The 20,833-nt window shown below is 34.8% G+C and overlaps 1 protein-coding gene across 3 annotated transcripts in view; it reads left to right on the forward strand.

The window, feature by feature from the left end:
• MIPOL1 (mirror-image polydactyly 1) overlaps positions 1-20,833 on the forward strand; it is a 468,394-nt gene that overhangs the window by 311,432 nt on the left and 136,129 nt on the right. For all 3 annotated transcript variants that reach the window (XM_031952941.1, XM_031952940.1, XM_031952942.1), the window contains one exon: positions 16,504-16,598. In XM_031952941.1, coding sequence (XP_031808801.1) covers positions 16,504-16,598 — 95 coding nt within the window. The remainder of the gene's footprint in view (positions 1-16,503; positions 16,599-20,833) is intronic.

Below are 20,833 nucleotides of genomic sequence, written 5' to 3' on the forward strand. Positions count from 1 at the left end.
CAATATATGTGTGCAGAACTGAACAGTTCTCTTGTTGCACAGGAAAAATTGGATTCAGAAGGTAAAAATAACCCGGGAAGAAAAACCAAAATTCAAACAGTTTACATTCATTTTCCAGTATCCTTTCTTTGGGTGTAGCTGCTTCTGTCCATCATTGATCAATTGAAATTGAGTTAGATCTTCTCTTTGTCAAAGAAACCCACTTCCATCAGAATACATCCTAATACAGTATCGTTGTTGAGGTATATAATGATCTCCTGGTTCTGCTCATTTCACTTAGCATCAATTCATGTAAGTCTCTCCAAGCCTCTCTGTATTCATCCTGCTGTTCATTTCTTACAGAACAATAATATTCCATAACATTCATATACCACAATTTACCCAACCATTCTCCAATTGATGGGCATCCATTCATTTTCCAGTTTCTAGCCACTACAGACAAGGCTGCCACAAATATTTTGGCACATACAGGTCCCTTTCCTTTCTTTCATATCTCTTTAGGATATAAGCCCAGTAGTAACATGCTGGATCAAAGTAACATGCTGTGTTATGCACAGTTTGATAACTTTGGGGGCATAATTCCAGATTGCTCTCCAGAATGGTTGGATTCATTCACAACTCCACCAGCAAGTATCAGTGTTCCAGTTTTCCCACATCCCCTTCAACATTCATCATTATTTTTTCCTGTTATCTTAGCCAATCTGACAGGTGTGTAGTGGTACCTCAGAGTTGTCGTAATTTGCATTTCTCTGATCAATGGTGATTGGGAACACTCTTTCATAGAGTGGAAATAGTTTCAATTTCATCATCTGAAAATTGTCTGTTCATTTCCTTTGACCATTTATCAATTGGAGAATGGCTTGATTTCTTATAAATTAGAGTCAATTCTCTATATATTTGGAAATGAGGCCTTTATCAGAACCTTTAACTGTGAAAATGTTTTCCCAGTTTGTTTCTTCCCTTCTAATCTTATTTGCATTAGTTTTCTTTGTACAAAGGCTTTTTAATTTGATATAATCAAATTTTTCTATTTTGTAATCAATAATGATCTCTACTTCTTCTTTAGTCACAAATTCCTTCCTACTCCACGTCTGAAAGATAAACTATCCTATGTTTCTCTAATTTATTTATAATCTTGTTCTTTATGCCTAAATCATGGACCCATTTTGATCTTATCTTGGTATACAGTGTTAAGTATGGGTCCATGCCTAATTTCTGCCATACTAATTTCCAGTTTTCCCAGCAGTTTTTTGTCAAATAATGAATTCTTATCCCAAAACTTAGGATCTTTGGGTTTGTCAAACACTAGATTGCTATAGTCATTGACTATTTTGACCTGTGACCTAACCTATTCCACTGATCAACCAATCTATTTCTTTGCCAATACCAAATGGTTTGGGTGACTGCTGCTTTATAATATAGTTTTAGATCAGGTACAACTAGGCCACCTTCATTTAATTTTTTTTTCATTAGTTCCCTTGAAATTTTCAACCTTTTGTTCTTCCAGATAATTTTTGTTATTATTTTTTCTAGGTCATTAAAATAGTTTCTTGGGAGTCTGGTTGGTATAGCACTAAATAAATACATTAGTTTAGGGAGTATTGTCATCTTTATTATATTCGCTCGGGCCTATCCAAGAGCACTTAATATTTTTCCAATTATTTAAATCTGACTTTATTTGTGTGGAAAGTGTTTTGTAATTTGGCTCATAAAATTCCTGACTTTCCTTTGGTAGATAGATTCCCAAATATTTTGTGCTATCGACAGTTATTTTGAATCGAATTTGTCATTGTATCTCTTGCTAGTGGATTTTGTTGGTGATGTATAAAAATGCTGATGATTTATAGGGATTTATTTTGTATCCTGCAACTTTGCTAAAGTTATGAATTATTTCTAATAACTTTTTAGTGTAATCTCTGGGGTTCTCTAAGTATACCATCATACCATCTGCAAAGAGTGATAGTTTGGTTTCCTCATTGCCTACTCTAATTCCTTTCATCTCTTTCTCGACTCATTGCTGAGGCTAGCGTTTCTAACATAATATTGAATAATAATGGTGATAGTGTTCAACCTTGTTTCACTCCTGATCTTACTGGGAAAGGTTCCAGTTTTTCCCTATTGCATATGATGCTTAACTGACAATTTTAAATATATGCTCCTGACTATTTTAAGGAAAAGTCTGTTTATTCCTATCTTCTCAAGTGTTTTTATTAGGAATGGATGTTGATTTTATCAAATGCTTTTCTGCATCTATTGAGATGATCATATGGTTTTTGTTAATTTGGTTATTGATATAGTCAATTATGCTAATAGTTTTCCTAATATTGAACCAGCCCTGTATTCCTGGTATAAATTCTACTTGGTCATAGTGTATTATCCTGGGGATGATTTTCTGTAATCTTTTTGCTAATATTTTATTTAAGATTTTAGCATCAATATTCATTAGGAAGATTGGTCTATAATTTTCTTTCTCTGTTTTCAACCTACCTGGTTTAGGTATCAGTACCGTGTCTGTGTCATAAAAGGAATTTCATAGGAATCCTTCAATTCCTACTTTTTCAAATAGTTTATATAGCATTGGAGTTAATTGTTCTTTAAATGTTTGGTAGAATTCACATGTAAATCCATCTGGTCCTGGGGATTTTTTCTTAGGGAGTTGGTTAATAGCTTGTTCTATTTCTTTTTCTAAAATGGGACTGTTTAGTCTGTTTATTTCTTCTTCTGTTAATATGGGCAAGCTATATTTTTGAAGGTATTCTTCCATTTCATTTAAGTTGTCGAATTTATTGGCATTAAGTTAGGCAAAGTAACTCCTAATTATTGCTCTAATTTCCTCTTCATTAGTGGCGAGTTCTCCCTTTTCATTTTTAAGACTAACAATTTGATTTTCCTCTTTCCTTTTTTTAATCAGATTTACTAAGGGTTTGTCTATTTTGCTGGTTTTTTCATAGAACCAACTCTTAGTTTTACTAATTAATTCAATAGTTTTTTTACTTTCAATTTTATTGCTCTCTCCTTTTATTTTTAGAATTTCAAGTTTAGTAAACACTAACTGGGGGGTTTTAATTTGTTCCTTTTCAGGCATTTTTAGTTGCAAGCCCAATTCATTGACCTTCTCTTTCTCTATTTTATGCAAGTAGGACTCTAGAGATATGAAATTTCCCCTTATTACCACTTTGGTTGCATCCCACACATTTTGGTATGAAGTCTCATTATTGTCATTTTCTTGGGTGAAGTTATTAAGTATGTCTATGATTTGCTGTTTCACCCAATCATTCTTTAGTATGAGATTATTTAGTTTCCAATTTTTTTGTCTATTTTCCCCTGGTTTTTTATTGAATGTAATTTTCATTGCATCTTGATCTAAAAAGGATGCATTTACTATTTCTGCTTTACTGCGTTTCAGTTTGAGGTTTTTATGTCCTAATATATGGTCAGTTTTTGTATAGGTTCCATGAACGGTTGAGAAAAAAAGCGTACTCCTTTCTGTCTCCATTTAGTTTTCTCCAGAAATCGATCATATCTAAGTTTTCTAGTATTCTATTTAACTCTTTGACTTCTTTCTTGTTTATTTTGTGGTTTGATTTATCTAATTCCGAGAGTGCAAGGTTAAGTGCTCCCACTATTATAGTTTTGCTGTGTATTTTTTCTTGCAGCTCTCTTAATTTCTTTTAAGAATTTAGATGCTATACTACTTGGTACATATATAATTTTGATATTGCTTCATTATCTATGCTACTTTTTAGCAAGATATAGTGCCCTTCCTTATCTCTTTTTATTAGATCAATTTTTGTTTTTGCTTGATCTGAGATGAGGGTGGCTACCCCTGCTTTTTTGACTTCACCTGAAGTATAATATATTCTGCTCCAACCTTTTACCTTTACTCTGTATGTATCACCCTGCTTCAGGTGTGTTTCCTGTAAACAACATATTGTAGGATTCTAGCTTTTAATCCATTCTGCTAAGGGCTTCCTCTTTATCAGGGAGTTTACTCCATTCACATTTATGGTTAAAATTACCAGTTCTATATTACTTACCATCTTGTCAAGCCTGTTTATGCTTTTCTCCCTTCCTTCCCCCTTACCCGCCTCCCCGATATTAAAATTGTGAGCACCACTTGTTTCTCACAGCCTCCCTTTTTAGTATCCCTCCCCCCATCTTAGAGTTCCTCCCCCTATCTTACTCCTTTTCCTCACAGTTTCTATATTCCCTTCCACGTAGCTTACTCCTTCCCTTTTCACTTTTACCCTCCCACTTTTCAATAAGTTGGGAGACATTTTGCCACAAATCGAATATGTCTAAATTTTTTTCTTTAAGCCAATTCTCATGGCAGTAAGATACACACTATGTTCATTCCCCTCCATTCTTTCTCTTAGATATAATAGGTTTCTTTGCCTCTTCATGAGATGTAGTACCCCCATTGTACCCTTTTCTGGGTATAATTTCTTTTCCCTCTCTAATTTCTAGAACAAGGTATACATGTATTCTTTATACATCTTTATAGCAGAAATATAATTCCCAAGATTTCTTTTTACCTTTTTAGGTTTCTCTTGTGTTCTATATTTGTAGATCAAACTTTTTGTTAAGTTGTGTTTTTTTCATCAAAAATAGATGAATTTGCTTATTTCATTGAATGTCCATCTTCTTCCCTAGAAAAAGATGCTCATTTTGGCTGGGTAAGTTATTTCTGGTTGCATACCGAGTTCCTTAGCCTTTTGGAATATCATATTCCAGGCCCTTCGATCCTTTAATGTGGACACTCCTAGGTTTTGAGTAATCCTTATTGTAGCTCCTCTATATTTGAATTGATTTTTTCTAGCAGCTTGCAGTATTTTTTCCTTCATCTGATAATCCTGGACTTTGGTCACTATATTTCTTGGTGTTTTGATTTTAGGGTCCCTTTCAGTAGGTGATCAATGAATTCTTTCAATCTATTTTACCCTCTGTTTCTATAACTTCTGGGCAGTTCTCTTTGATAATTTCCTGAAAAATAGTGTCCAGTTTCTTTTTGTCTATCATATTTTTCAGGGAGTCCAAAAATTCTCAGATTGTCTCTCCTAGATCTATTTTCTAGGCCTATTGTTTTCTCAAGAAGGTATTTGACATTTTTTCCCATTGTTTCATTTTTTTTGGTTTTGCTTGACTGATTCTTGGTGTCTCCTCAAGTCATTCAATTCCATTTGTTTGATTCTGATTTTCAATAAAGTATTTTCTTCACTCACTTTTTGTATATCTAATTGTCCAATTGAGTTCTGTTCTATGGAATTTTTTTTCCATTTCGCCAGTTTTGTTTTTTAGAAAGCTATTTTCTTTTTGCAGTTCACTAATTCTATTTTTCAATGATTTGATTTCTTTATCCACTCTATCTTTAAATGAATGGGATGACTTCTCCAGACTCTCTTGCCAAGGCTTCTCTTTCCTTTTCCCATTTTTCTTCTAGCTCTCTTGTGAGAGCCTTTTTAATTCCTTCTATGAGTTTCATCTGTGTTGAGGCCTTGATCATATCCTCCTTTAGGGTTATTTGGAGAGTCTGTTTTTAGTCTCCTCAGGGTTTAAAACCTGCTCTCTATCCATATGGAAGCTATCAATCAATGGTTAAGGTCCGTTTAAATTTTTTGGTCATTTTGTCAGAGAAGAATCAAAGAAGACAAACTAGCAAAAAAAATGCATTCTGCTTTTTTGGGGGGCTAGATAGTGTTGCCAAGCTTGCTCTATAAACTTCAGGGGCAGCAACGAGGCACTAGCAGGACAGCAATGGCTGGCTGCATCTGTGCTCTGAGACTCTGAGAGCATCTGAAACACTGTGGGTGGGTGTGGCCAGGTCCCGAGAGACCCTAGCTTTTCAGGGTTATCATCTTCACCCCCAGCGTTTTTAGCTTCTCTGCTTGTCTGCTGGCTTGCTGCCAGGGCAAAGTATCCAATACTGTAGGAAAGCTCTCCTCGCAGAGATAGTTGAGATCACACCCCACCCTTCTCTGGTCTGCTCAGCTGTGAGCTGCCTGTTGTGCTCTCACTGCCACTGCCTGCCCTCAGCCTGCACCTGATCTAAAACGGTCCCTGCCCTCAAGCAAAAACTGACCATTTCTGGCGAATTTCCAAGATGTCTTCTCTTGGTGGGTTTTTTTTTCAGTCAAGCACCAATTCCTAGGCTTGTCATGAATTAAATTCTGAGAAAAAAGGCAGAACTTAAGTAGATGTGTGCCTCCTCTCTGCCAAATTGGCTGGAAGTCCAGAAGTCCAAAGTGGATTCTTTTCTGTCTCCATTCAGTTTTCTCCAAAGGTATCATACCTAACTTTTCTAAAATTCTGTTTACCTCATTACTTCTTTATTGTTCATTTAGATGCTAGATTTATTTAGTTCTGATAGCGGGAGTTGAGATCTCCTACTAGTACAATTTTGCTTTCTATTTCTTCTTGCAACTCTTTTAACTTCTCTTCCAGGAATTTGGATGCTGTACTACTCAGTGCATATATGTTTAGTATTGACATTACTTTATTATCTATGGTACCCTTTAGAAAAATAGAGTTTCCTTCCTTACCTCTTTTGTAAATCTATTTTTGCTTTTGCTTGATCTTAGATCAGGAACAGTGATTTAAAACAGTTTTAAATTTTTAAACAGTTTTTAAAATTTCAGCTGAAGCAAAATAGATTCTGCTGCAGCCTTTTACCTTTACTCTGTATGTAATTATCTACTTCAAATTTCTTTCTTGTAAATAAAATATTGCAGCATTCTGGCTTTTAATCCATACTGCTATCCATTTTATGGGAGACTTCATCCCGTTCACATTCACTGTCAAAATGACTAATTCTGTATTTTCCATCATCCTATTTTTCTCAAATTATACTTTTCTCTTTCCTTACCCCCTTTCCCTTCTCACCAGTGTTTTTCTTCTGACCTCTTTCTCCCTCAATCTGCCCTCCTATTTTTCAGCCTCTCCCCCCCTTTCCTTTCCCCTTTCCCTTCCTAATTCCCTATAGGATGAGACAAGTTTCTACTTTAAACTAAATTTATCTGATATTCCCTCTGTGCCAGATCTGATGAGATTGAGATTCAAAAAATGCTCATCCCTTCCCTTCTTTATCTCAACTATAATAGGTCTTTTTTTTGCCTCTTCATGTGATGTCATTTACCCCACTTTGCCTCCTTTTTCCTCTTCCAGCACAGTCACTTTTCTATCTCTAGGTTTTTTATATCATTAAATAAAGTCAAATTATACCTACAGCCTCTAAGTATAGCCCTACCAAAGGTACAGTTCTCAAAAGTTACACTTATCATCTTCCCATGTAGGGATGTAAACATTTTAATTTTTTAAAACATAGTTTTTTTCCTTCCATTTTTACCTTCTTATGCTTCTCTTGAGTTCTGTCTTTGGAGATCAAATATTCTGTTCTGCTCTGGTCTTTTCATCAAAAATAATTGAAAATACCCTATTTCATTAAATGGCCATCTTTTTTTTTCTCTGAACAATAATGATTACTTTTGCTGCACAGTTTATTCTTGGCTGCACTCCAAGCTCCTTTGCCTTCAGAATATCATATTCCAGGCCCTTTAATCCTTTAAAGTGGAAGCTGCAAGGTCCTGGGTAATCCTAATTGTAGTTCCTCCATATTTGAATTGTTTCGTTCTGGCTGCTTGCAGTATTTTCTCTGTCATCTGATAATTCTGGAATTTATTCCTTGGAATTTTCATTTTTGGCCCCTTTGAGGAGGTGATCAATGAATTCTTTCAGTGGTCCTCTTACTCTCATTTCTAGGATATCAGGAGAGTTTTCCTTGATGATTTCCTAAAAGATGATGTCTAGGCTCTTTTTTTTTTCATCATGATTTTTCAGAAGTCCAGTAATCCTTAAATTGTCTCTCCTAGGTCTGTTCCCAGGTCAGTTGTTTTTCCAATGAGGTGTTTTACATTTTCTTCCATTTATTTCTTTTTTTTTTTTTTACTTTTGCTTGATTGATTATGTATCATTGAGTCATTCACTTCTATTTATCCAATTCTAATTTTTAGTGAATTATTTTCTTTAGTTAGCTTTTTTATCTTTTTGTATTTAGCCAATTGAAAACTTAAATGAGGTGTTTTTTTCATTGAATTTTTTTTTACATTTCACAAATTCTGTTTTTCATTGAGTTGGTTTCTTTTTCAAATCTATTTTGTTAGGAGTTATATGCTTTTTCTATTTCATCAAATTTATTTTTTTAAGTAGTTATGATTTTTTTCATTTTACTACATCTATTTTTAAAGAGTTTTCTTGAGATACTTTCTGTTTCCTTTTCCAAACTCTCTTGCAAAGTTTTCATTTCCTTTCCCAGTTTTTCTCCCGTCTTTTAAGATTCTTTTTTAATTCTTCCAAGACAGCCTTGTGAGACGGAAACCAACTCATATCACCCTTTGGGTCGTCATCTGGAGATGATGGATTTGAGGACTGTTCTTCCCTATCTCCATAATAGCTATCTATATAGTCAGAGCTCTTTTTGCTTTTTTGCTCATTTTTAAAGGTTGGAGTCTGCTCTTAGGACACAGATTGTCTGGAGCTTCCTCTACAGGGTGATGGGGATTTTACAATGCCCCGCAGCCAGTGGTGCTGCAGGCTTTCTCCTTGCACTGGGTGGGCCTGGCTAAGTCCCGCCTCTTATATTGGGATTCAGATGCTTGCTATGTGCCTTCTGTAGTAGCTGCATTGGAGTCTTCACAGCTAATCTGCTGATCCACTGACATCAGTAGTCAGTGCTGCTGTATTTTGGCTAAGAGCCTCCCACTAGATTCCCCATATGTAGAGAGCCTCTTCACCCTGGGTTGCATCCTCCTCTGTCCAATTGAGACAGACCTTTCCTGAAGTCCTTTCCAAGATATTTCTGCTGGAAATTCATTACTCTCCAAATATTTGTGGTTTCTGCAATTGCAAAATCCATTCAGAGGCTTGATCTGGTGTTGATTATGAGGAAAGCCAAGAAGAGCTTGGGCAAAATCCTGTCCACTCTCTGCCACTTTGCTTAGACCTCATTATAGTGATTTTTTTTAAACTCTCTACTTTTCTTTTGGTTAGTGTCTTCCATTATCTTCCTTCAATGTTCTTGGGGTGATTTTGCTTAGTTGATTGAGTTGCCAGAGCTTCTTTACACTAGTTTTATTTGTTACTATTTATTTCTACTTTATGAGCTCATACTGCTCCTAAGTGTCCATTGACCTTTTTTGTAAGATTTTACAAATACCCTAACCTTTGTTTATATCCTAATTTGTCAGCCATCTCTCTCTGGCAAGTAAATTAGATACTTGCACAGGAGCCTTTTGGGCTATTTTGGTGATTTTACTGTAGAAATCAATTTGTATTAGTTAAATTTTTGTATAAAATTATTGTAATTACCTTCATTATCATTTCTGTTACCTATTCTTGCTATAAATTAAAATAAAGACTTGGAAATCTCAGCTGGAACAGAATCAACACCAAGAGCTTTGCCACATGAAAATAACCTAATTACATTTAAAATCTCTTCTTCTGTTGCCACGTCAGTTAGGAAGTGATTAATTTCAACTTGAAGTAAATGGTCAGTACCTCCAGCGTTAATTGATAATGGTCTGTTGAGTACACTATGGAAATGTTCATTTCATCTCTCTAGGATCATATTCTTATCACTAATCAATGTGGCACAATTAGGAAGATTCTGAAGAATCAACTGACTGGATAAGATATGCGACACTGAGATTCTTTCTCGAACTAAATTGCCAAGAATTGCAATTCTACTGCAAAGAGCACAATTCCATTGAACTGACCACATTGTTCAAATACCAAATATACACTTGCCAAATAAATTTTTTATGGAGAACTTACACGGGGCAAGTACTCACAAGATGGTCAAAAAAGCAATACAAGGACACTCTCAAGGTCTCTCTTAAAAACTTTAGAATTGAGTATATAACACAGGAGACATTGGCACAGGACCACCCAGCATGGCATGCCCCCAGCAGAGAAAATGCTGTGTTCTATGAGCAAAGCAGAATTGAATTAGCTCAGAAGAAATATGAAATATGAAAGTTAGAGAGGGCACTCCAAATGTTCATTGGGGTATTTCTCTCTGACATGTGGCAGAGCATTCCAAGTTCATATTAGTGTGATCAGTCACAGTCAGGCTGATTATATAACTCAGCTCTAACAAAGCAATTTCATTTTGATCCTCTTCAAGAATGAAGGATAATCACCAAACAACCAAAAGGAACAACTTAAGTTATAGATAAATTAAAGGATGATTCACAGGTGTAACTTGTAATGGCAAAGAAAGTAATTGACAGTATTGTACACTCAAAGACAAAAAGAAATGTTACTTCATGAAATATTTGATCATCACACACTTCCATCATAATTGTCATCAGAGTTATAAGTAATCAGAAAAAGTTTACCATGGAAAATAACTGTAATTTATGCACCAACAATGTTTGTTGAGAATGAAGAATAGAGAATATCAGGAAAACTTAGTAATAATATCTAAGTTAGACAATTCTCAGATGAAGAAATTGAAACTATTTCTAGTCATATGAAAAGATGCTCCAAGTCATTATTAATCAGAGAAATGCAAATTAAGATAACTCCAAGATACCACTACACACCTGTCAGATTGGCTAAGATGACAGGAAAAAATAATGATGATTGTTGGAGGGAATGTGGGAAAACTGGGACATTGATGCATTGTTGGTGGAGTTGTGAACAAATCCAACCATTTTGGAGAGTAGTTTGGAACTATGCTCAAAAAGTTATCAAACTGTGCATACCCTTTGATCCAGCAGTATTACTACTGGGCTTATATCCCAAAGAGATTATAAAGAAGGGAAAGGGACCTGTATGTGCACGAATGTTTGTGGCAGCCCTCTTTGTAGTGGCTAGAAACTGGAAACTGAATGGATGTCCATCAGTTGGAGAATGGCTGAATAAATTATGGTATATGAATATTATGGAATATTACTGTTCTGTAAGAAATGACCAACAGGATGATTTCAGAAAGGCCTGGAGAGACTTCACAGAACTGATGCTGAGTGAAATGAGCAGGACCAGGAGATCATTATATACTTCAACAACAATACTGTATGATGACCAGTTCTGATGGACCCGGCCATCCTCAGCAATGAGATCAACCAAATCGTTTCCAATGGAGCAGTAATGAACTGAACCCCAGAGAAAGAACTCTGGGAGATGACTAAAAACCATTACGTTGAATTCCCAATCCCTATATTTATGCCCACCTGCATTTTTGATTTCCTTCACAAGCTAATTGTACAATATTTCAGAGTCTGATTCTTTTTGTACAGCAAAATAACGTTTTGGTCATGTATATTTATTGTGTATCTAATTTATATTCTCATGTATTTAACATCTACTGGTCATCCTACCATCTAGGGGAGGGGGTAGGGGGTAAGAGGTAAAAAATTGGAACAAGAGGTTTGGCAGTTGTTAATGCTGTAAAGTTACCCATACATATAACCTGTAAATAAAAGGCTATTAAATAAAATAATAATAATAATATCTAAGTTAAACCATTATACATTCTGATACTTGGTGACTTCAATCCAAAAGTTGACAATAGGAATAAAAATATATGAGAAAGCATATAATTCATAAAGAAAGAAATTAGAGGAGGTAGAAATAGATACGCAGAAGATTCATGTGTTTTTATCATGAACATTTTCTTCAAGAAAATAATTGGTATGTGCTGGATATGGCAAGTACCAAATAATACCACAAAAAATAGGTTAAATTTTAATATAAAAGAATACATTTGTTATTTATATTGGCATTATCTGTGAAATACACAGATAGTGTGCATACAATTAGACCACTGACTTGTGCAAGTTAAGATCAGATTTGTTAAAAATCAGGAAGAAAGAATAATAATGAGGAAAAGAAATGTTATGCAATTGAAATTGAAATAACTTAATCATTAACTATTTAAACAAGTAATTGACAATCAAAAATAGGAAATGGCCAACAATATGTACACAAGTGAGTAAATACAAAGTAATTTTGTGAGGGAAGGAATGCTAATAAGTTGAGTAATCAGGAAAGCTCTCATGTAGCAAGTGAAGAAAGGTGGGAATTTGAACAGGCAAAAATAAGAAGGGTTCATTCCAATCACGAGAAACACTTGTGCAAAGACATGGATATAAGAGATAAAGACACTTAATTATGATTGACAGATTCAGTCTATGCAACTCTTAAATAATAAAGATAACTTTTAAATGTGTTAGAATAATCAAAGGAGTCCCATTCTTAGATTAAGAAAACCTTGCTAGTAATTATAATTGTGCATAAGAAGAATCAGCTATGAGTTACTATAAGCAGAGGGTAGATAACTACTTGTAATAGTAATTGCTAGACTTTAAAAATTATTTTTTTCTATTTTTCAGTGATCTGAAATAGCTTAAGGAGCACTCTTCCAAATTCTTTAATGAAACAAATATTGGCCAAATACCAACAAAGCAAAGAAAGAAAATCAAATTTGTTTAAGAATACTGATACACATAATTTCAATAAATTTTTTAATTCTAGGCTTAAAAACCCAAAGAAAAAAATAGTGTTTTCTTATACATACCAGAGTTACAGATACTGTCTTTCTAGTACCATGAATCTCCACTCCATGAGTCTGCCTACTTTAAAATAGCTGAACAGATTAGGTACATGACAAACTCATGACTCTAAAAGCCTAATGTTTAGTCTACACAAAAATTCCCCCATAGGATAAAAGCTCAGTATTTCATAAAAAAAAGTTCTAGGGGAAAAATAAAAGATCAGTAAAGAAGAAATCAGAGGCAGCTAAGTGGCTCAGTGGATAGAGAACTGGACCTGTAGTCAGGAAGACCTTAGTTTAAATCTGCCCCGAGATACATACTACCATTGTAAACTAGGCAAGTCATTTAATTCTTTGGAGAAGAAAATGACATACCATTCAAATATCCTTGCCAACAAAAACCCACCAAAAAACCTCAAACCTCAAACATTGGCATGCTTCAATCCACAACATCACAGAGTCAGACATGACTGAGCTACTGAACAACAAAGAAGAAATTCAATTTAGAACTAACCTCAAACACTGTACCAAGATAAGATTCAAACGGATATGTGGCCTATTGTAGAACTTAGATTAAGGAAATGTAGAAAACAGTTACTCATCAGAACTATGTATAGAGTAAAAGTTCATGATCAGACAAGGATCTCAGAAAATAAAATTGATAATTTTGATTACATCATTTTAAAATGTTTTACACAAACACACTAATAAAACTAAAATTTAAAAATGAAACAACTAAGTGAGAGAAAAAAAATCTTTGTATCAAGTCTGTATCCCAAAGAGATCATAAAAAAGGGAAAGGGATCCAAATGTGCAAAAATGTTTATAGCAGCCCTTTTTGTTGGTGCCAAGGAATTGGAAACTGAGTGGATGCCCATTAGTTCGGAAATGGCTGACTAAGTTATGAGATATGAAAGTAATGGAATATTCTTGTCCTATAAGAAACAATCATCAGGATGATTTTAGAAAGGCCTGGAGAGACTTATATGAACTGATGCTAAGTGAAATGAGTAGAATTAAGAGAACATTATTAATTTTAGTTCTTCCTTTGAGGATTTATGCAAGACATTTCCATGTCCTCCTATACCCTTGGAAGGGATGGTCAACCCTAACAGGTTCTTTCCTGGTCATTAGGTTTCTGCACTGACTTAAAGCTGCTGGGGTTAGGTTCCTTGTATCTTTGAGATTCAAAGTTCTGGTTTTTCAGAACCTTCTTTAGTCTCAGAGAGTGTCAAAGATCCCAGAGCCCAGGAATGTCTCATCATGAGTAATATGATGCAGCACTGGTCATTTACACTTCATGTGAATTCCAAGGGTTTCTGAATCCCTTAGGATATCTCCTTAAGAACGTCTGTTCTCTTTCCAAATACAAAGATCTATAGGTGATAACTGAATTTGATACATCTCTGATTATTCTGTGAGGTTGCTGACTTATTTATGTGAATTTATATTAACTTTACTCATAGCTACCTTTTTTATGCTTAATGTAGTTTAGTGTGCTGTTTTGGAAGAGGAAGATGTCACTTACTATTTTTCTCATCAGATTTCTTAAACATTATTTGTCTTTGTATGACTTTTAGATTTTTACCAGAATAGGTATGAGGACCCAGATTTACCTGCTTTCATTTTTAAGGCTGAAGTTACTGAGACTTATAGCATTAAATGACTTGCCAAAAGTCACTCAAGTATTCATCATAATTGGGATTCAACTTTTTGCTGTGTGTGATAAAATGAATTCATTTTAAACTATTGCTTTTGAACTTTTTAAGAAAAGAACAGGTCCATCAATTTTCTACCGCTATGGCTATGGTAGGTCTATGATGCTCCTTTAAAAAATTAATCTCTGGCAGCCAGAACTATTTCTTGGGTATGTCAAAATAGACATGCTTTTCATGTATAGGTTGGACTAAATAGCCACTGAGGTCCCTTTCAGTTGTCAAGTTTTGTGATTCTGGAGATGCTGCAGTACTCTTATTTGAAATAATTGTCATGGGAGGTTGTTAGGTGGCACATTGGATAGAACAGTGGCCCTGGAGCCAGAAGGCCCCAGAGCCAGAAGGTCCCAACTTCAAATATGATCTCAGACACTTACTATATGACCCTAGGCAGATCATTTAACCCCAATTGCCTACTAAAAATCAAAATCAATATCACTTTAAGAAATGATTGTCATAAAAGAACATTAAAATAATAAATTACTAGTTAATTAGATCAACTTTGTATTGAAGAATCCAGAAAATAGCTGGGCCATAAACTTATAATTTTCTGACTTTGGGGGACAGAGCCAAGATGGCAGAGAGTGGATAGGTCTTTTTGACCTCTTACTGGCTTCCCTCTGAATCATACGAGATCAAGGCTCTGGATGAATTTTGGAGTAGCAGAACCCACATATATTTGGAGTGTAACAAATTTCCAGCAGAAGATATCTTGGAAGAATTTCAGGAAAGGTCTGTGTCATTCAGGCATGGGGGATGCAACTCAGCACAAGCAAGCACAGCACAGGGAAGTCCAAGATGGACAGGCTCTGCACACAGGGAATCTAGTGGGAGGCTATTAGATAAAATACAGCAGTCTTGGCTACTCTTTCCTGGTTCAGAACTCAATGGACTAGCTGTGAGACTTCCAGCACAACTACAGAAGGAAAAGTGAGGCCCTGCAACCTGAGCATAATAAGCAGGATTTGACAAAGTCCACCCATGGGAAAAGGAAGTCTGCAGCACTGACCCCAGGGCAGTGTAAAAACTCTATCCTCCCTGTAGAGAAAGCTTGGGACAATTTCCCCTTTGTGAATGTGAATGGGATGAACTTTTCCACAAAATGGAAGCAGATAGCAAACAGGATAAAAGGCCAGAATCCTACAATATGATGTGTAAAAGAAACACATTTGAAGCAGAGGGTACATACAGAGTAAAGGTAAAGGCTAGAATAGAATCTATTATGCTTCAGCAAGAAATAAGGAAAGAAACTGCATCTTGCTGAAGGGTACTATAGATAATGAAGTAATGTCAATACTAAACATATATGCATCAGTCATATAGCATCCAGATTTCTAGAGAAGTTAAGAGAATTGCAGGAATAAATAGACAGCAAAACTATAATAGTGGAGGATCTCAACCTTGTTCTCTCAGAACTAGATAAATTGAACCACAAAATAAATAAGAAAGAAGTTAAGGAGGTAAACAGAATGTTAGAAAAGTTAGATATGATAACTCTTTGGAGAAAATGTAATGGAGACAGGAATGTACTTTTTCTCGGGAGTAGATGGAACTTACACAAAAAATAAACATGTATTAGGGCATAAAAACCTCAAAATCAAATGCAGAAAGGCAGAAATAGTAAAAAAAAAAAAAAAAAAAAAAGGAAGAAAAAGGAAAAGGAGAAAGAAAAAGAAAAGAATAAAAATAGAAAAGAAAAAAGAAAAGAAATAGTAAGTAGCATCTTTTTTTCAGATCATGATGCAATAAAACTTATATGTGAATTTTCTGACTTTTATGGATAGTAATAATAATAACCACAATAATAATAATACAGAATTGTGATATTTGGGGGGTAAACCTATGGAATAGTGCTACTTGTTTCCAGATTTCAAATACATCAATTTACTAATTGATTGCCTTATAATAATTTATGAGCATTATTGTGGCATAACAAAGCTATCTCTTGATGCCAGAAAGAACTGGGTTTAATATCCTCTCTTGATACATACTAGCAGTGGAGTTATTTAATCTCTGAGTACTCTAGGCAAGTTTCTAAGATTATAAATTGTACATAAGGGGCTGACCTGTACTGTTTGGCACAGATAGTTACCTCAAAGAAAGTTCTCTATAACCAATAAAATTAAAGCTATTCCTTGTATCTGTAACATTCACATAGTAGTATTATATAAAAGTGTGAATCTTTTTAAAAATACTGGAAACAGTACCTTTCATAAGTTCTCAACCATCTCTTTGCAGACAAAGTTGTTATCTATGCAAGAAGATAGAGAAACTGTTATTCAACAATATAAAAAATTAAAAGAAGAAATCGAAACTCTGCAGATTTACTACAGGTAAGATTGTATCTGTTTTAGCTTACTTGGATCTTTTTCTGCTTGATCTTACAACTTAAGGAAGTGTTCTTATGAAATAAAATTCTGTTCAATTAAACTGTTTTTATCATGTATATGTGTGTGTGTGTGCGTGTTGTGTCATAAAACCTTGTACAATTTTGTTTTCCCTTCATTAATAAAATATTGTTAGTATAGTTAGGAAAAGATTTTTATGACCAATATTGCAAAGAAATGCCATAATTCATAACTAATTTGTTTAGTAAAAGTTCCACTAACTATTGAATTTGATGATATATAAATATAAAAGTTAAGATACATTTAAAGGGAGCTTATATTAGCAAGTATTATTCATTTTATTAATAATCTTAGCTATTGATCCATGACAGTATATTAAGGGATGCTCTTAAGTGCTTATGATTATGGAATAATATATGTATATCTATATATGTGTGCATATATATATTTTTCTTATATATATAGTGCTGCCTATTGAATGCATAGGTTTCAGAACTATGAGTCCTCCTCCTCCCCTCTTAATGCCTCTGCATCTATTCTTCCTCTGTATCTCATTTATATAACATGATTACTATTTTTACCTTAACTCTGCCAATCTTTCTTTTGAGCTGCCCTATTGTTGATGCGAATATTAAACATATAATATACATTTCTCATGTAAAAAATAAACTATTTGTCCATGGTTAAATAGTTTGTCCATGTAGAGTTCTTTAAAATTGATCATTGATATTGGCTTTTTACATTTTCTGTTAAGTTCAGGTTTGGTTGATAGAAAGTCCTGAAAATCTGCAAGTTTGTTGGAGGTCCATTTTTTCATATTTGAAATTGTGTATAATTTGGCTGAATATATTTTGGCCATAGGTCAAATTGATTGTCCGTAAACATGATTCCAGGACCTGCAGTCTTTTATTATAGCTGCTAAGTCTTGTACAATTCTAATTGTAGCTCTATCATATTTCAATTGTTTTTTTTTCTTGTTTCTTGCAAATTTTTCTCTTTGATCTGGGGGTTTTGAAATTTGGCAATAATATTCCTATGTGTTTTCCACAAAGGATCTGTTTGAGGTGATGATCAGTGAATTTTTTTAATTTTTACTTTCCCTTCAGATTCCATCACTCCAAGACAGTTTTTTTTTTCTTTTTTGGATTATTTTCTGTATTATTGTGTTAAGGTTCTCTTTTTGGTCACAACTTTCTGGCAGTCCAATTATTCTTATATTTTCTCTTTTTGATCTGTTGTCAAAATCTGTTGTTATTCTTATAAGATATTTTGTAAAATGTTCTATTTTCTCATTCTTTATCATGGGTTTTTTTTTTAATTTCTTGGTCTTTCATAACTTCACTGGCTTTCCCTTGGCCAATTCTAATTTTCAAAGAATTATTTTCATCTGTGAGACTCTCTACCTCCTTTCCTAGTTGATTAGCTTTTTCATAATCTTTTTGTTTTTCTTAGATGGTTTTTTAGTTTAGCTTAAACTTTTTAGTTTTTTCTCAATGTCTCTCATTTGATTTTTAAATTATTTTTTGAGTTCTATACATTCTTTCTAGGCAGAGAACCATTTCACATTACTATTTGGGATAGAAGCTCTTTTTTTTTTTTACTTCGAAGTCCTCTGAAGATGAACCCTATTCTTTCCTGTTTCCACATGTTTCAATGTTGGGGTTCTTTATTTTTTGCTGGTTAATTTTTTTAAATTGAGAGGCACTCATATAAAGACCCTGAATAGTATGGAGCAGAGGTGGTGCTTCAAGCTTCCATTCAGCTCTCCACTCTGACCAGGAACCCCAAACCAGAAGCTCTATCCTCCTGCAAGTGCCCACAGCCAGCAGCATCCCTGCTGCACTACATCTTCTCTCACGGGTATGCTGGTTCTTTCTTGCCCAGGACTGCATCTCATTAGCCTAGATGGATCTTGTGTTCCCAGTCTTCAGGAGTCTCATTCAACCCCCCACTCATAAGCAGACTAGCTGATGAAAGTCTCTGTGGTTCTTGCTGAGGCTCCAGCCACACCCAGCTAGCCCCAGAGGTCCTCGCTTGGGGTGTGAAGCTAACCCAGAGTTGTTTGCATTTCACACAGATTAATCCCAACCCCAGATCTTTCTTCAGATCTTCTAAAGTTGTAACTGATAGACCCCAGTTCTTTGTTAAATCTTCTTGATTTTTCATGACTCTTATGTTCTTCGCCTTGAGATGCAAATTTGTTGTATTTGTGAAGAAATTGGGAGAGCTTAAAATTTACCAATCTATTCTGTCATCTTCCCAGAATCCTCTCCTCACTGCCAGTTTTAAAAAAGAAAAAACAAAAAACCACCACCTTTCAGGGCTGACCATTCCACTTTCTGTTGGTGCTACATTTCTTAAGTTTGTTCACTGCCTATTCCCCCTTGATGATAATGGTAGCCCAGTTCATCCCTTTGGAACAGGACTTCAATGAGGAATTTCCTCAAAACATCATAATCTCTCTTTTTCTCAATCCATTCGCATTGACATTCCACACCCCTGACCTACTTACTCCTTGACTCCACCTGGGCTACACATCCTTTGATCCAATCAATCCCTGATCTCATAATTAATTTAACAGTTTCTTGGGCTATCTCTTCTGCTTTGTCTGTACTTTCTTCCCTTCCTAAACTTGACCTCACAGTTAACCAGTTTACTCCATACTGTCCTCTGTTCTTGAATCCCCTACTCCCAATATCTGCCATTTTTGTACTTACTCACATGTGCACAATGTCTAGCACAAAGTAGATGCTTAATAGATGTCTATTGAGCAGAATGGAATGAACTGAAAGAAACCATTGAACAAAGTCCATTATAAATTTGTTATCAAATCCCAACTAGCCCATCATCTCAGCAAAACAATCCTATTATTATTCCTAATTGATTTTCTATCCCACTTCTACTCCAGGCCTTCTCTTTTTCCTCTCATTTTCCCATACCATTTTCTGCCCCTTTTCTTTCAGCTGCAAATATTGCCTCTTACTTTAATTACAAAATTCACAGGGTTTATTGTGAGCTCCCTCTTCTCATTTCTTCCTCTTAAATTTCTTTAACATCATTCCTCATTCTCTCTTCATTCCAGTCTTTGGTCAAGAGGTGATCCTTTTTCTTGCCAAGGCCATTTATTCTCCATGTATTCTTACTCCCACCCCCTCCTATGTTCTCCAGCATATTGTCCCCACAATAATTTTCTCTCTCTAATCTTCAGTTTCTCCATACTTACTGTTTTCCCCCCACACTGCCAACTTGATCAAGTCTCATGCATTCTGAAAAAGTCTCATTAGATCTCTCTTTTCACAAATTGCTTGAAAAAGTTTTATTCACTTATCACCTCTTTTAAGTTTGACTTCTAAAGTCAATCAACTAAAGAAACTCTCTAAAACTTTCTCTTAATTTACCAATCTAATGATCTTTTGAATGTAACAGCAATGAGTATAATTTTCATCCTTGTTGTGGTCTCTGCAAGTTTCTCTTAAATACTCTCTTCTCCTGTGTTTTTGTGGCACTGATGTCTCTTGCTTTTCCTTAAACACATCTAACTACTCCTTCTCAGGTTCTCATTTTCTGACTTATTTTCTACATCACATCTCCTAACTGTGTTGAGTCTTCTGTCCAGAGTTTAGCAGAATGTCTTTCAGGGCTTCCTGATTTATTGATTCCTTCATATCTTCATTCTTACTGCCTTTATTCATAAACTATTTGACACTGTGATCACAAAAGGTTAATCTCTATCATAACACAATAATGATTACAGATTTGGGTGCAAAGTTAGCAGATATTTCCTGGAATGGCCTTTGTATTAAGTAATGGTGCCAATTCTTAATTTGTCTAGGTTCAGGATTGTACCTACAATCCCATTCTAAAAGATCAGCAGAGACAGGGGTTCCATTATTTCTACTGGCAAACAGTGCAAGAGCTCTAATAATGAAAAGATAATTTGATCTTAGTTTTATCTTTCTTGCGACTTAAACACAGTTACACTTTTTATCTTAGTGCAAATAAATGGAAGAAAATTGTTCAGCAAAAGATATTCTTTCTAAAACATCCACAAAAATGGATGCTGAAATTTCTAACCTTTTTGAAGTTTCTTTTATTCTTTACAATAGCTTTCTCACTAATTTGAAGGAAATTATTTTCCCCCCTGAGGCAATTGGGTTAAGTGACTTGCCCAGGGTCACACAGCTAAAATGTAGAGGACCACAAATATTGGGGAACTCTGG

This window comes from Sarcophilus harrisii, chromosome 2 (genome assembly GCF_902635505.1).
Source record: "Sarcophilus harrisii chromosome 2, mSarHar1.11, whole genome shotgun sequence".
NCBI classification, from domain to species: domain Eukaryota; kingdom Metazoa; phylum Chordata; class Mammalia; order Dasyuromorphia; family Dasyuridae; genus Sarcophilus; species Sarcophilus harrisii.